At 39.4% G+C, this 17,649-nt stretch overlaps 1 protein-coding gene across 4 annotated transcripts in view; it reads right to left on the minus strand.

The window, feature by feature from the left end:
* BUB1 (BUB1 mitotic checkpoint serine/threonine kinase) overlaps positions 1-10,381 on the minus strand; it is a 43,923-nt gene extending 33,542 nt beyond the window's left edge. For all 4 annotated transcript variants that reach the window (XR_005032420.2, XM_057496990.1, XM_036924129.2 and 1 more), the window contains exons 1-8: positions 10,231-10,381; positions 6,899-6,958; positions 6,681-6,819; positions 4,554-4,750; positions 2,770-2,813; positions 2,010-2,107; positions 465-517; positions 191-375 (exon numbers count right to left, since the gene is read on the minus strand). Coding sequence is in view for 3 of the 4 variants with exons in the window: in XM_057496990.1 (XP_057352973.1) it covers positions 191-375; positions 465-517; positions 2,010-2,107; positions 2,770-2,813; positions 4,554-4,750; positions 6,681-6,819; positions 6,899-6,958; positions 10,231-10,373 (919 nt within the window). In the remaining variant the exon portion in view is untranslated. The remainder of the gene's footprint in view (positions 1-190; positions 376-464; positions 518-2,009; positions 2,108-2,769; positions 2,814-4,553; positions 4,751-6,680; positions 6,820-6,898; positions 6,959-10,230) is intronic.
* Between the last annotated feature and the right edge of the window lie 7,268 nt (positions 10,382-17,649).

The following is a 17,649-nucleotide window of genomic DNA, read 5'->3' on the forward strand; positions in this document are numbered from 1 at the left end:
ATTTAGTCCTTGGACGAAAGTGGCTGCTACACTTGTATTTAACAAAGATTTCCAGGCTTCTGACAGGATGAGCTGGACCCTTTTTTGGTAAATTCTTTCAGTATGGTCAATTTGTTAAAAATGTAATTACTCAGAGATAAGGATTATTTTAAGTGACATAAGAATATCTCAGATTATAAGACTACAATACCCCATTGTTCATGCTTTTTCCGTTGACTGTATTTCTGGGCTCTCAGTTCTTCAAAGGAAAATTCTGATTCTCCACGAATAAGCTTCTCCTTGCAGTACATCACAATCTGCTGAACATCAGCTTTGGCTGCCAAAGATGGGTGTGCAGAATATTCTGATTTAGAAATCATGATCACCCTTTGTTTCCTGTAATGAAGAAAAATACATCATTTATACCAGTGTACTGAAGCAGCTCTTGAAAAAAACTAATAGATTAATACACTGATTATACTTGCATATTTGACTCTTTATCACAAGCTGAATATAATACTCCAGAAAGTTCTGAACCCTGAAAAGACAAAAAGAAACATAGCACTCACCAGGAAAGAAACCTTCACCCAAGTTATTTCACAAAACAGTATGAAAATATCTGAGGAGCCTCTTATTCATTAAGGAGATTTACATATGCTCTTTTAAATTATAATCAAAATCAATTAGTTTACATTATTAACCCTATGATAACCTTTGTAACTAGAAGTCCAATAAGAGGGTGGCTTAAAAAACTTTCTACTTGGTAGTACAGAAGGGCACTAATTTCCCTTGATCTATAGTCTAGGAGCAGGGCCACAGTGCCTAAGTGTCATAGGTTTAAAATTCCAAAATAAATGCCTAAAAATTATCTTCTGGTATTGTTCTCTCCTCAGGATAGAAGTTCCCAATGCTAGTGCTCAATCACTTAACAAATAGTTATTGAAAACCTCATACTTGTTACATTCTGAGCTAGGTCTTGGGAATGTGACCATAAATAAGACTCAACTCTAGTACCTAAAAATTTACAGATAGGGTAATAGGATGCAAAGAGGCTGGCATATGTCTAGGATGTAAACTGGGATAGTTTGAGTATCTGTCAAAGTTACAAATGCATATTCTACTTCTAGGATGTGTCTCATTAATAAAACTTGCACAGGTGTATGAAGAAATTTCCACTGGATTTAGCTTAAAAGAGGTCCTTAGCAAACTCTGAAAGAGCAACTCTGCTATGGAGAGAGAGATGCTGGGAAACAAGGAAGGAGACTTGAGCATTTTTTATGTATTGATACTCCACTGGGGCAGAAGAGATCTCGACGGTAAACATCTCAAGAAGGACACAAGATGAGCACAGGTGGGAGACCATCTTTCTCCACTGAGATGGCAGGGAGAACACAGTTACATTTATTGGTTGGTGGCAGAAAACTGACAGATGTCATCTGATGGCTTCTGCTGTATCACTGAAATCATATTTTTTGCCAGCTCCTGAGGGAAAGAGTTGAGGCAGCCAGATCCCAAGTCTGAGCAAAGTGAAAAGAAGCTTAAAATCAATTTAACATGGCTTTAAGAGTGAATGGGAAACAAGAGAACCATAAAACATAAAGCTCAAACCAGGGAACTGGGAACACAGTTGCTGGAAAGCAGTAAAGGCTGGGTGGAGGTTGCAGATTCATCATTGCAAGCTCTGGAGTGGTTAGGCAGGGCCCAAGAAGGTGTTTTCCAAGGTAGGGCTTCCTGATCTGTGTGAGGGAGGAGAAACTGCTGGGGAGGACATGTTTTATAGTGGGGGACCCTAGGTCAGATAAGAGCATGAAATTATGGCTGGATAATACGTTACTTGAAATGAATATTTGACGTGAGCAGTGGCAGATAACAGCAGGCCCAGCAAGTTGCCACAGGTACAGGTAGCTGACGTGGAGGTAAGAGTCACAGCAGACAAAGTCAATGAAAGATGTCAACGTAGATGCGATGGTAGCTGGACGACCATTCAATAGCACTCCCAGTTTCCACACAACCACAAACGCTATTATTACCTGATTCTTAGAAACACATGCTGAATTATTTCCTGGATTTGATTTTGATGCCATTTGATTTACAATCTGAGCATTATGCAGAGGTTCTGAGGCTCTAGCTATGGAGGAAAAAGGATGAAATAAGGCTAAAACCATGCAAATAAAATTATTACAAATACATTCCCCTAATCTTTCAATAAGTAGCATAAGAAATAAGTCAACTCATTCACAGTGTCTCAGAAAAAGTAACTAAAATACACTGTAGACAAGAGAAGTATAGTAGAGACATTTTTCTAATCACTTCTAAATGCCCAAAGGAAGTGCCTGGAAGAAACGTAAAATCTAACTGGTTATTATAAACAGGATAAGATAGTCAATGCTTACTGCTGAAATGTATATAATCTTTATGTTGAAGAAAAAAAATGACTACATTCTTTAAAAGCTGCATTAACCACATTTGATTCTATTCAGAATAGATGGACTATAGAATGAGTATTGTTCTCTATTCAGAGCAATTTAGATTTTTTAAAAAAATTCCTAAAAATACAATGAAATCAAGTTTTTCTTGGGGATTTGTTCTTTTACAGTGCTAAGAAAGAGGCCTGTTCTCCAGAGGTATTTAGTGGGCGTTATTACTATGTATTATGCATTTAGTGTGCCTTCCCATTATGTAAGACAGTACAGACAATAAATACTGGATGGATTTGTTTTTTAAGAAAAAAAGAAAGACAATGCAGAGACTAAATTAACAATTTAGACATTTTAGAAAGCACTGTTTTACCTTGAGTTGGCAAATGAGTCTCTGTGAGGCGTGTCTGAAATAACCTAAACAATAGGAATAAAGACATCAGTATAGATTATAAAACTTAAGTTTAATACATATTTGTATTAAAGCAAAAACAAATAGGAGAGCTTATTATAAGCTAGCAAAGGCTGAGGTCAAGAGACAACGTAAGACTGATTTTTGGAGTTGCTTCAAAACAAGAAAAAGTCTCTGGTAATATCTTCATATCTAATAAATTTATATTAGAAAAATTCCTCCTTCTGCCTAGTTTATGTCAGTATTTCTTAAACTCACATAGCAAAGGTACACCCTTTCTCTGTGTATCAAGTATGCAAATGTTTGAAGTCCTTATTTTTGGCATTCCATACATCTGCAACCTAATATGTTTGGAAGAAAGAAATGAAAGTAAAAAATCTTCAAGACTGTATAGTCTAGAACAATAATATAACAGCTCTATTGTTGTTCATGCTGTGAGAACTTCCTCAATATGTCACTTCATGCCCCTTTGCACAGCAACTCAACCTGTCAGGTAACATGCAACCTGCACGCCTGACATTTTTTGGAGATGTGGGCAAGAGTAAAGAGACTATGAGATGTATATTCAAATGCTAAATCTTGTGACTCATAATGCAACAAACCAAAGGTTAAAAAAAGTTTACATAATGAGGAATGATTGAAAATCAGATGATATTAAAGAATTATAGTTAATTTTGTTTGGCGTGAAAATGACATAAGGTTCTATAAGAAATCACCTTTTAGAGATGTTTAAGTGTTTGGGGTAAAATATTTTGCTGACTTGGATTTGCTTTAAATTCTTCAGTATAGAAAAAACATGATCAAATATTAATAATTATTAAATGTTGGTGATAGGTAAATGGATGGTCATTATACAAATTTTCCTTTAATGAAGCATGAAAATTCTTTTCATAAAGTTGAGAAAGAGCACGAGCACTATAACAATATTGAAAAATGAGTATATTAAACGCTGACAAGAGGTGTAGTGAAGTAAGTTGTCTCATATGCTGTAGAGAAGGGGACAAAAAAACCCAGCATAACCTTTTGAATAAGGTAATTTGACTCTATGAACCACAACTTCAAAACTCATACACTCTGCAACTCAATAGTTTCAATTCTGAGAAAGGAACTAGGTAAGAATAGGAAATGTATTGGGAGATACCTTTATGATAAAGGAAAAAAAAGCCTGACACAAACTGCTTATGTACGTAAAGCATGCTTGTAATTGTATAACAAGCTGAGAAGAAAATGCCAACTAAAATGCCAGGTTTCTTGTTTCTTTAGTTTTCTATATTTTCAAAATTCCCTAAGTGAGATATAGTTACAGAAAAAGTAAAAATTGTGAAAAAGTTATTAAGACATTTATTACATTGTTCTTTATAAAAATTAAAATATTGGAAACAGCTTAAATGTCCAGTTAGAGAACACTTAAGTTACAACATAACTCTGGGACAGATTTTACAGCTACTTTATAAGTGTAAACATTCTTAATTCCTTAGAAGCAGTCAAGCTCAGTATATATAACTGATACACAGTATGACTTACTATTAAAATACACACAGAGATATTGGAAGGAAAAGATTGGAAAAAGATTTTGGAAGGAAATGCAACAAAATGTTATCAGTTTCCTTTCCTTTACACTAGTGTCTATTATTCACATCTGCCACAGTGAGGACTTCCCTGTACAAATGGGTAACTATAACATTTTTTAAGGAGCAAACACATTTCAAAGTAGGAAATGCCATGCAGTTTCATTTTCAGACTACCTGTACTGTTGTTGCAGCAGTTCTCCAGGTTCGGCCTGGTTTTGAATTCCTCTCCGGATAATGGTGCTGGCATGCTGCAGCTCTCCCTGGCTTTCCAGATGCCCAGCCCAGGCTAGGTACAGAGTAGATGACAGGGTTCCAATCCCATGGTTGTACAGAAACTCAAAAAACTGATGAAGGTCACTGTTGCACTGAGCCTAAAGAAACCCAAAGCAGACGTAAGAACAAAGGAACTGCTAGTCTAGGTCTGGCACAGAGACCAGCCAGCCTTCCATGTTCAGTCTTCATGCAGACTTCAGGATGTATTGGGTAGGGGAAGACCTGTGTGGCTATTTGACGACAACCTACAGTTTAGGCTCATTCCTTTCCTTGATATTCAATGTCCCCCAAATTACCCACACTATTTCCCAAAAGAGTGAGTTCTAAATGAGGCATTATGTAAGGTATTACTTCTGTCTTAATCTGAGCTTGCTGAAGTTCCATAGGGTACTTCTAATTCTAGTATTTTGTATTTTAGTGAACAAATCCATGTTTACCCTATCATGATCTTATTACTAAAACTCATGCCAACCATTTATTTCAAGATTGAAGAGAACCAACCTTTACAAATTTTTTTAACTGAAATATAGCTGACATACAATATTATATTAGTTTCAGGCATACAACAGCAATATAACAATTATATATATTATGAAATGCTCACCATGGTAAGTGCAGATAGCATCTGTCACCATACAGAGTTATTATAGAATTGATTATATTCCCTATGCTGTGCTATAGTCTCAGTCTTACTTTATAATTGAAAGTTTGTATCTCTTTATCCTTTTCACCTCTTTTGCCCATCTTCCCCACACTCCATGGCAACCACCAGTTTATTCTCTGTATTTACGAGTTCATTTGTTTTTAGATTTCACATGTAAGTGAAATCATATGGTATTGGTCTTTGATTTATTTCACTTAGCACAATACCCTCTAGGTCTATCGCAAACGTCAAGATGTCATTCTTTTTTGTGGCTGAGTAATTATTCCTTTGTATCTATGTACCACACCTCCATTCATCTATCAGTGGACACTTAGGTTGCTTATTTATCTTGGCTACTGTAAATAAAGCTGCAATAAACCCAGGGGTACATATTATCTTTTCAAACAGTGATTTTGTTTTCTTCATGAAAACACCCAGAAGTGGTATTAATTCTTCCAATCCATGAACATGGTATATCTTTCCATTTATTTATGTCATCTTCAATTTTTTTCACCAATGTCTTATAGCTTTCATCATACAGGTCTTTAACCTCGGCGTTTGAATTTATTCCTAGGTATTTTATCCTTTTTGATGCAATTATAAATGGAATTGTTTTCTTAATTTCTCTTTCTGCTCGCTCATTTTTAGTACATAAAAAGCAACAGATTTCTGTGCATTGATTTGGTATCCTCCAACGTCACTGAATTAATTCACTCTAACAGTTTTTTGGTGGCATTTTTAGAGTTTTCTATATAAAGTATCATGTCCTTAGAAAGTGACAATTTTACTTCTTCCTTATCAATTTGGGTGCCTTTTATTTATTTTTTTCTTGTCTGATGGCTATGGCTAAGACTTCCAGTACTATGTTGAATAAAAACAGTGAGAGTGCACATTCTTATCTTGTTCCTGATCTTAAAAGTAAAGTTTTCAGTTTCTCACCATTGAGTATGATGCGAGCTGTGGGACCAAACCTTTTAAGCCTAACCTGATGTGGCCTTCTCCTTTTAGTACTAAACTTAGTTCCTCAGAGTTAAAACTTTCTTAATTATTCACAATGGATTTAATTTATTCCCAGGAACCCTCTGAATTCTGCTCTTCCTCAAATATACTTCTTATCCAACAATGTTTTAAAATAATGGTTTCTATCTCATGTAACATTTACAGACTTGATACATAGTGAAGGAGGGTTTTAAATTAAATTACTGACTCCATAATAACAGAAGCCAAAAGGTTCTAAAATACACATCTCTGGCCATACAACTTTAAAAAATTTATGATTGGAAACAAATTAAAATAAAAGTCTAAAATCATCTTAAAATGTGGGGGGGAAAAGCAAAAGTACAACATGATTACAGATTTGATTATACATCTGAAAATATACTTACAAATTTTAAACAATAATTGATGAATCTGGGGTCATTGTGGTATTTCTTCTTATCTAAAAATTCCTTCATTAAATGTTCTAATAAAGTTGTCAAGTATTCTTTATTCTGAGGAAAATTTTCTTCCACCCACTGCACATAACTAGAAAAATTTGGATAATATTATTTTTTAGGACAGCATATAGTTTGTTTAAAGGGGAAAAAATAAACTAAAAGCTAACCTTTCCCATTCACCAAGTGGGTCATCACCCTTGTAGGTCTGCATATGGGCCTCAAACATTCTACAACAGAGAAAAATATGCACATAATACATTAGGGATAATTCCTAAAAGCAAAAGATGTATTTTATGTAATATTTATCATTTATATCTTAAAATTGAAGTTGTAAATATTAATTCAAATGTTATATAAAAATTAAAAGCATTTTCACTCAGAAGTGGTCAGAAAACTCAGAAACAGCGTTTTTCCAGAAGAAAGCAAGACCCAAGGCCTCTGACATTAGTCCTTTAAAGAGGTGACTGGAAGAGGGTCCCCAGCTCTATCCCAAGATAGAGCTCCTCCTTCTCTCACTGACCCCATTGTCACTACCACCATCATGAGTTTGTGCCACCAGAATTTGCTGCAACTCCTTACACCCAGGAGTGGTACTGACTCAGGCCCCCTCTCCTTGCTGCCCAGGAGCAGGGCTGAGACACGGTCAACCAAACAAGGTTCTAAGAATGAATGCTGTGTGAGAGCCCAGGCATCACCCATCGGGGTGTCCAGACAGAATGCGTTTTCAAAGCCTCAGTGTAACACGATGTGCCTGAGGAAGAACACAAGATGGCAACGCTCATAAGTCAGCAACTACAGCACCTGGAGAGCTTTGCTCGCCTGTATTTGAATGTACCCAACCACAGCTTTAAAAAAATACCCAACCAGGCAAGGCAAGTTCTCCATGGGTGTTCAGTTACTAGCAGGGTAAACAAACATGTAAAACAATGTCAGGTGATATCAGGCACTTAGGGGAAAAAAAAGGGGGAGAGATGAGTTAAGAGTGTAACAAGGTTTCAGTTTTTAGGTAGTGTCCAGGAAAGGCCATTCTTTCTGAGGGGCTAACAACATTTGACGGATCAGTGTCAGGGAGCCATGCAGCTGTTTAAGTGTGCTGGGCTAGGAGAAGAGTAAAGGTGACAAGATATACTTGGCATTTTAAAACATCCACTCCGTCTCTCTAGCAGAAGGGGTGAGGAAGAGAATAGAAGTGGAAAATCAGTGTTAGGGAGCCATTGCAGAGTCCCAGTGAGTGGCGAGCTAGATCAGGCTGGGAACAAAGCAAGTGTGGATTTGGGGTGTTCTGGAGAAAGAAACAATGGGACTTATTGATGGGATTACATAGTGGGTATGAGAGTCAATCTAAGGAAGACTTCCAGATTTGCTGAGAGAAATTATGTAATCTTTTGAAAAAATAGGGTTGAAAGCAATACTTTCTTCTAGCCATCATGTCAGTATACTAATGAAATCAATGTTTCTTATGACTCAGAATCTAGAAACCACAGAAGAAAAGCTGGATAAAGTCAGCTATACATACATAAAAAGCTTCTACATGTCACATAAACAAAACATGAAGCTGAGTCAAAAGAGAAATGATAAATGGAGATAACAAAATAAGGCCAGAATTTGGGAAAAAACAAAAAGTCAATTAAAAAAAACGAACAAAAGGCATTCCACAGAAAAATACTCAACTTCTCTCATAAGAAAAATTCAACTCACAGAGATACAATTTCTCACCTAACAGACTGACAACGCTAAAAGGAAATGTGACAAAACAGCATATAGGTGAAAACAATGGGAAATAGGCACTCACATCTTGCTTATGAGAGTGCTCTCAGTCTCTGCCAAGGGAATTGATAATATCTACCAAAATTACAGATGGATTCACTTTTGATCTAGCAAAACCACTTCGGGGGATCTAGAAGACAGATACATCTATATAGTGCAAAATGCCACGTGTACATGGTATTTCACTGAGACACTATTTGTAACAGCAAAAGACTGTCAACAGCCCAAGTATCCATTGATGGGGGCCTTTTCAGATCAATTACAGTACAGGAAATATACATTTGTAAAAAATAAGAAAGAGCTCCATATATTGACAGAGATCTCCAAGGTTATTGTTAAGCAAAAAAAGCAATGTACATACTCTACTTTTTATGTGAGATAAAGGCAGGAACTGTGTGTGTATATATATATATATATATATATATATATATATATGTACATGCATATATAGACATATCAATATAGCATAATCACTTATACACACATATGTATACATGCATAGACATAATTAATATATTGTAATATAAATATTTATTCCTGCAAAAAGAAACACTTGAAAAATAAAGAAATTAGAAAAATGGTTCCATATGAAGGGGTGGGAGTATAGACAGGTATAGATCTCAGTGAGTGTTTTTCTAAATCTTTTAAATCAAAAAAAGTATTTTTAAAAATTAAAAAAATACTTCTGAATTTTAATCTTCCTTTCATGCCACATAGCAGATAAATCCCTAAATGGTATAACTTTTCTGCAGAAATATATGTAATGATAGACTAGCCAAAGTAAACATTTCATGTTCAAATACCAGCCACATTTCCCTAGTAATACTAAATAGCCTAAATAACACCGTTAAGTTGATACTGAAACATCCTGTTCGGACAGCGAATCAGAATCTAGAAAGCCAAAATAAGGTCAGAAATACTTGATTTCCCCTTTAAAATGGGGGAAAACAAGCTTGTAAAAGTGAACTAGTTTGCTACTAAACAGATTTTTGTTTTGACTGCACCTAAAGATCTCCCTCTTCTGATCCCAGAGAGAGTACAATTACCCTGGTGCTGATAAAACCGGTCGGTTTTACTTCCCGTCATATATGACTGCAGTTTCAAGTGCTTTTGAAAGCAGTCTGGATAAATTACCTAAGTCATGAAGCAAAGGCGTGGGAAATTTAGTAACTGTTAACGGGTTGACGTAAACGACAACAGTAAGTTTTTTATTATTCTTTTTTCCTTAAAATGTACGTTACGTAAAGATTTTTAAAAGCTGACTGTGGGATTAAGGGCAAGGCAACTTTCAGTGCCCTCCCTACTGTCCCAGCATTCTTAGAAGTGGCTTGGAAGGCTTCAGTGAAACCACCTGCCCGCGAGCTTCAGGGTTTCTGCTGGGTTAGATTTTTTTTCTCCCGCAGAGTAAACGAGACCTCTGAAGGCCTCACCGATTGCCCAGCTCCCCCACACTGCCACTGAGGCCGCGGCCCCGCAACGAGGGCCGGGGTCTCGGCGGAGGGCACCCGCCACACGGCTCCCAAGGGGCCCTCAGCCTGGCTGGGGTGAGGCGCGGGGACCACCTCCAGAGCCAAGGAACGGGGCGGCGGCGCCAAGGGGGGGCAGGACGGGGCAGGCCGAGCCGCCGGTTGCAGACCGCTAGGCGCGAGCCCGAGGCGCCCCACCGCGCTAGGCGGCCCGCAGCCGGGATCGCGCCTCTGTCTTGCCCAGGTCCCAGCAGACCTACACTTACTGAAATACATTTTCTGGGTTATCCATGGCTGGAGAACGCTGGCCAGCAGCAGCCCCGCCGGAGCCGAGAGAGTAACCGCCGCCGATTCGAACTCCCGCACAGCCGCAGTAGTGGCGACGAGTGTTTGCAACGCGCCTGACCATTGGCCCTGACTGCAGTCAGACTGGCCAATCGCCGAGGCTGCTGGCTGAAGGCCTTTGTCCCGCCTCCTCCCGCCGCTGGCCCCTCCCACTTCTCTCTGCCTGGTTGATCCCGAGGCTCCCGGCTGCCTGGGGAAGGGCTGGGTCTTGGGGTGCGGCGCGGCGAGTGGGCCTTAGGATTTCGGCTTAGTGACCACAACGTGAGAGCACGTCGATAGGCTCTACGGGGCCGGTTTTGTAAGTTGCATCTGGCGTATGGAAGTGATGAGCTGGTACGCTTGCAGACCTCTGCGCTTGATTGAACTGATCTGGAATGCTGTGTGGGGCGGTTCCTACACCAAATGGTAATTTAAATAAAGCAGAAGAGTTTGGATAGATTAGAGAATGCCAGCGAGAAAGCATTCCACATCTATAGAAGTAGGAACTCCAGAGACCAAATTCTCAAGAATTATAAAACCAAAACTAAAGAGACCTCTTTGTAAAAGAGTCCAGATATCTGAGAAGAAATATGTATTATCCTGATGCTTCCTACCTGAGAGTGAGTTGGAGGAGGGTCAGCTTAGCCTTCTCTGCCCCTTGGTCGTTGATAACTTCCCGTTCTACCTCTTAAAGTTGTTTCAAGAGCCACTTGGCAATGCAAGTAAAATATGAAGAACAATTCATGTGATTAGCTTATTTTTAGAGAGGCTGTGTGGGTGTTTCACTAAGGGCCCTTAAATTAAATACCTTAAAAAAAAAAAGCAGCTACTGGAAATCCTGATGCTCGAAGAATCCAGAATTTCTTCCAGTGTTAATCAATTTGTATCTACACAAGAAACCGATTTGTGTGGCTTATTACTCAGAGGGTGCTCACTCTGGAGTCTTTAGGTAAGTATTAGGTTCTGCTTACCATCACTGGAATTAGCACATTTTGGGTCTCATTAACTCAATTTTCAACTTGTAGCTGATACAAACTCAGTCATCCTTTAGGAAATAGTAATTGAGCATCCATCATGTACTAGTTGCTGTTGGATTTATACATTATAAAATTGCATAGATTAATTAATGTATATACATTATATAATTACAGCCTTGTCTAACTCATATTCTGTGTTAAACTAGTGGTTTTGTCTGGGAGATGAAGATACAGTCATATTAAACTGTTTAAAGGTGGTATATATGTTTATTAAGTGCTAAAGTAGTGTTTAACCTACCTACTGGGGGAGCCCATAGAAGGGAGGGGAAATGGGTACTGTATCAGATAAAGCTCCATGGGGAAGGTGGGGCTTGAATTGGCCCCTTCAGTAGGGCATAGGGGTAGATCTGAGTCAGTGAGAGCCTGGGGAAGTCATTCCTGGTGTAAATCAGGGTTATTGAAGAGATCACCCTTGAGGACCCCTGTTAATGAGTAGTGGAGATTTCTTTTTCAAAGACTGGATAGTTTCATGTCAAATCTTAGTGCTAGACTAAGGAGATTGTACTTGATTATGATAGCAACTGGTCCTTTTGGGAATAAACAGGGTTTTGGTAGTAGAACCTCATGGTAGGTTTACTTAACTCTATCCTATTTTCTTAAAGCCACAGATTATCTTTCCTCCTTCATTTTGTTACTTCCCACCAGGCTTGTCATTGTGTAGGGTAAAGTATTCCAGATGCCTCTTCCACACTGCCCCTCAAAATAGGTCAGTTCTGATGCCAGTCACTGTGGGTATATCCTGGAGTAGGGTTGTCAGCAGTGATTAGAAATTGATATGTTTCTAGGAATAATGTTCTGCCTTACACAAGGACTGCCATTTCTCCTTACTTAATGTAAGGCCCTCTCTGCCAATATTCTTATTCTGAGGGAGAAATGCAGTATGTTCATCTTAATGTCCCTATTAGATTAATTAACCTGGTAGTCAGGATTTACTGAGTATGGGTTCAGGGAGGGGCAGTAGAGTCAGAGAACAGTAATTTGCAGACTTAAAACTAGTGTTGATTGAGGCAGAGGGAATAGAAGGTAAGGTAAAATCAGATCTCATGGAAGGAGAGTTCTCAGTACTCTTCAATATATAAGGAAAAGAAAGATAATTCTGGAGCCTAGAGAATTGACAGTAACAGGCTTTGAAGCTGGGGAAAGCTGCTACTTGGTTTTTAGACATGGTGAGTAGGAGGGTTTACCAGACATTTGTCCTCCGAGATAACAAGAGTAGGCACAGTGGAGGAAGAAAGAAACAGACCTAGTTTAAAGGCTTCAAGAGCTTTGCAGGAAGTTCCCTGTGCTGTTTTCTAAGTCTCCATTCTCAAGAATCCAGAGAACTATGAGGCCAGAGAGAAGGTGACAAGTTTTTATAGAAAATAGACAAAAAAAAAACCCAAAAAATGATCAAGGGACAAGGAAAACATTTGATCAAGGATTGGGCCCCTGGATAGCAATGGACTTCTGGGCAGATGGAATCTTTACAAGAACATGAAACTTTAAATGTTAGGTTTTGGTTTGCTGATATAATCTCCCTGCATCAGTAGCACCCAGTTTACTGAGGGAAGTAATGTTATTAGACACCAATTAATTTAAACTGCTGCTGGCATTTACCTAAGTTGCATTTCTATTATATGAGGCTTTCTGCCTTGTCTGCTATGTTGCAGTTGCTGTTCCTGCTATAATTACACTAATATTCTCATCTTGTCTCCTTGTATCTTTGCAGTCCCCTTGCTTTTGCACGCTGATGCACTCACTGCATTACACTTTCTTTCATTTCATTAGAACTGACTTGCCTTTCCATCTGTTGAATTTTGCAAATTGAGTACTGCCTTAGTCTGCACAGGCTGTTTCCCTGGGCTGTTTGGATCCCTGAGCAATGCTTCGTTGCTTCTGCTTCTCTTTTTGGAGAGGTCATGGGCCTTCTGATTCTCTATAGGGACACCCAGATGACGGCCCTTTGTTTTTTGAACCTATTGCTCATTTTGATTTCCTGCTGGGTAACCTGTGTGAACCATTCACTTCACTTGACCCGTCCATTTTCCTGATTATATCTGACCTTTGGATCTCAGTGTCTTCCCAGGTTTTACGTCCAGCATTCTGGGAGTAGCTCTTTATTCAGTCCGCACACGTGGGGGATGAAAAGGAAAAGAGAGTACAACCCCACAGGAAACAATAGACATCTGTAATTCATATGTTAATTATTTCCTGTAGTAGCCACTTAATCATTCTGTAATTCATATGTTAAGTATTTCCTGTAGTAGCCACTTAGACACATCAAGCCATACTTGCATTGTAACAGTTTCAGCAGTTGTCAGCATTTTCTCATTCTTTAGCTACTTTACTGGGCATATGCTGTACATATCCTGCTTAGACCCAGTTGCCTTGGCAAGGGTTTGATGACATTAAAAATTTGAAATCAATTTAGACTCCACAGAAATCAGTTTGTCTTCCTTTATTCCCAATTGCTAGCCTCTTTCATTTTTCTGAAGGTGCATCTTCATCAGTATCCCTCTTCTTGGACATTAATTGATATGTCATGGTACATTAATTGGTACATACTTGGAAGAATACCGATGACTTTAGAGAGAAGCTAATAAATGTATCTAGATATTTTGCATCATAATCAACAGAAAACCCAAATCATTTAACTGAAAAGTCTGTAAGTAGGTAGGTGGGCTTCAGGTGCAATTTGATCAGGATTCCTTCTCCTTTCCCTGCAGTGTTCTCAGCTCTGCCATCTCCCTTTATTAACTCTACCTCAGGCTAAGTTGCTTCATGGTTAGCAGAACTATTGCAGCAGTTCTTACTCCACAGTGCCAGGTAATCTGGCAAACACCCCCTGTGTCACTGAACTAGTGAGGTCACATGCTTTCCCCTGAGGCCTCCTCTGAATCACATGGACATATAACCAAAGAAATTCAGGGGCTTGGGAAGTTCAGTGGGAGCATGGCTGGGAAGGCAACCAACAGATGTCTAGTCAGTCAGTTCCTAGCAATCAGAGCTCTGTCACTTGAAAAGGAGATTTGAAAACCATTGGAAATCAATGGCTCACACTAGCTGTCTGCAAACTGCTGGCCCACATTTGTTTCAGTCACTAACTGGTGATTCTCTTTAGCATGTGCTGGAGATAACCTCCTTGTGACCCAGAAGAATAATGAAAAGAACAGAACTGTGGTAAAATAAATTTCTGTTGCTTAAGCCACCCATCCTGGGTACTTTGTTATATTAATCCTAGAAAACTATACTGACTCCAGGTTGGCTATGTTTCTTAGACCCCAGGTATTAACTTCTAAGTGCTAGTTGTTTTCCTGACACCAACTTTTCAAGGTAAGTGTATGAAAGTCTGACAGGTCAGGACACTTGAGGGAAGTTCCCCAGCTGTTGGTGGAATGCAGGTCTGCTAGCCAGGTCATCTGTTCCTTATGAACCAGTTTCTTCAGCGGGAGAAAGAAAAGCAGCTTGTGACAGCTGAGAGTTGGCCTGGCCCTAACAACTCTGATGTTCTGCAGATGACTTTGCAGAATATTCGTATAAAACAAAGCCATTCTTGGAATTTCACCTGCTTCCTAGCAGTGTCCAGTCCAGGCAAATGCCTTCTTCTTTGAACCCTTCTGCCTCAGCAAACACAAGCCCAAATCCTATAGGTCCCTTCCAACACTTACTAGGGAAATGACTCACAGTTCCCCATATTATGCTGTCTACCATGTGGCAGTGAGTCAATAACCTAACCTTGTTCCTAGTTGTCTTTTACTGAAAGGCATTAACAAGTTTTGCAGATCTTGGATTTAACACACACACACACACACACACACACACACGATATTGACATATATCATACATATGATACATATATCCCAATCTTTTTCTATCAGTCAACAGGGTCAACTCACCCCAGGGCCAGGGCAATATGCACAGTTTAATACAGCTCTACACACTTACCATTTTTATTATTACATGAACTGTTACTAACTTTATTATCCTTGGATTTTTTTTCCTTTGTTTAGTTTGGATTTCTTAATGCCATGCAATGTGGCAGAAGAGGAGGGTTCCCTTTCAAAATCGCAGGAATCATAACATTATTAAGAATGCATACTTAGATGCTGTTCAGAGGAAAGCCCTAAAGCCCTACTGAGTTGAGTGGGTTGCATGTGAGAAGGGATGTATGTGTCAATCCTCTTGGCTACAACTGTGAAAGGTCAGGAAGATGCTCCTTCCTAAGACAAACTGTGCTGGTTTGAATACCATTCTGGCTCCTTTTGAGGGCTTCCTGTGAAATCCTAATGAACTAGCCACTTCAGCGTAATCCATGTTTATCAGGTCCCATCAGCACAAGTGCTGCAAAACTAGATCCCTGGTCCTCCAGGGAAAATGGCAGTCTCTCAGATATCGCCAGTGGGATTGAGAATTGTAGCTGTTTTGGAAAGTAATATGAATATGTCACCAAAAGCCAAACCACGCCAAACCTGCCACCCCACTTCCGGAAGAGAACCCATGCAGCAAAGCATGGTGGGCTGGTGAGGAGGTAAGTGCTGGGGTCTGTGCAGTGGCCCAACACTGGACACAAGGTGCTCAAACATCAGAACAGCTGAGCAAGTTGTGGATATTCTTACCATACAGTCTTTTATACCCACTTAAAAAATTGAGTGAGGTCTATAGTATTGGCTTGGAGACATTTCCTTCTTGTTCAATTATATGTAAGGAGCAAGAGGTAGAAGTGAAAATCTAACCCCAATATTGTAAAGCAAAGGTGGAAAATACATGTTTCCTCATGATTATATAACCAAGGAGAAGGATATGAAAAGACTATTTATTTGACAAACATATGTTACCTGTTAGTCTGAGCTTCTGACATCGCCCCAGAGTGAAGTTACTTTCGGGGAGCTTAGATGTGATGCTAGGGCCCAGCTTTGCCCTCCTGCTTCATCACACTGCTGGGCTCCCCACTGTGGTTTTCAGCCAGCCCCTTAGGAGTTGTGATACAGTATGGGAGATGTGGGAGCTGTGAAGAGGGAGGGGATGTCCCTCTGGACTAGGGAGTTGAGGCAGGTCACTAGACCTGACCCTCTAAAGCAGGATTTCTTTAGAAGACTGCAGTTCTAAAAGTGGTGGTTGTGTTGAAAAGATGCTCTACATCGCTTGTCATCAGAGAAATGCAAATTAAAACCACAATGAGATATCACCTCACACCAGTAAAGATGGCTACCATCCAAAAGACAAAAACAAATGTTGGTGAGGTTGTGGAGAAAGGGGAACCCTCCTACACTGCTGGTGGGAATGTAAATTAGTTCAACCATTGTGGAAAGCAGTATGGAGGTTCCTCAAAATGCTCAAAATAGAAATACCATTTGACCCAGGAATTCCACCTCTAGGAATTTACCCTAAGAATGCAGCACTCCAGTTTGAAAAAGACAGATGAATCCCTATGTTTATCCCTGCACTGTTTACAATAGCCAAGATATGGAAGCAACCTAAATGTCCATCAGTAGATGAATGGATAAAGAAGATGTGGTACATATACACAATGGAATATTATTCAGCCATAAGGAGAAAACAAATCCTACCATTTGCAACAACATGGATGGAGCTAGAGGGTATTATGCTCAGTGAAATAAGCCAGGTGGAGAAAGACAAGTACCAAATGATTTCACTCATACGTGGAGTATATGAACAAAGGAAAACTGAAGGAACAAAACAGCAGCAGAATCACAGAACCCAAGAATGGACTAACAGTTACCAAAGGGAAAGGGACTGGGGAGGATGGGTGGGAAGGGAGGGACAAGGGCGGGGAAAAAGAAAGAGGGCATTACGATTAGCGTGTATATTGTGGGAGGCATGGGGAGGGCTGTGCAACACAGAGAAGACAAGTAGTGATTTTACAGCATCTTACTATGCTGATGGACAGTGACTGTGAAGGGGTATGTGGGGGGGACTTGGTGAAGGGGGGAGCCTAGTAAACATAATGTTCTTCATGTAATTGTAGATTAATGATACCAAAATAAAAATAAAAATAAAAGTGGTGGTTGTGTTTTACAGGGTCCTTTTTCTTTTATTTTCTCTACCAACTTTGTTTTAATGCAAACATGGGGCATCTGTTGAGGCATAAAGCTGGACTTCACAAGGGATCAGTTAGCTTCCAACTCAGTTGGACTCTAGGACTCAACACCACCAGGATCATGTCCCCAGTCCCCAGCTCTGTGTGGCTTCAAGGGGATCATGGCAACTCACAGTTTACAGGGGCTTTTGAGCATATAAACCTAAGATATAGAAAGAGAACCTCTTAATGATGTTTATTTTGAAAAGATATGGTGAGTAGATGATCTACTAGGGGCAGGTAAGATG

The sequence above is a fragment of the Manis pentadactyla genome, chromosome 2 (assembly GCF_030020395.1).
Source record: "Manis pentadactyla isolate mManPen7 chromosome 2, mManPen7.hap1, whole genome shotgun sequence".
Taxonomy (NCBI): Eukaryota; Metazoa; Chordata; class Mammalia; order Pholidota; family Manidae; genus Manis; species Manis pentadactyla.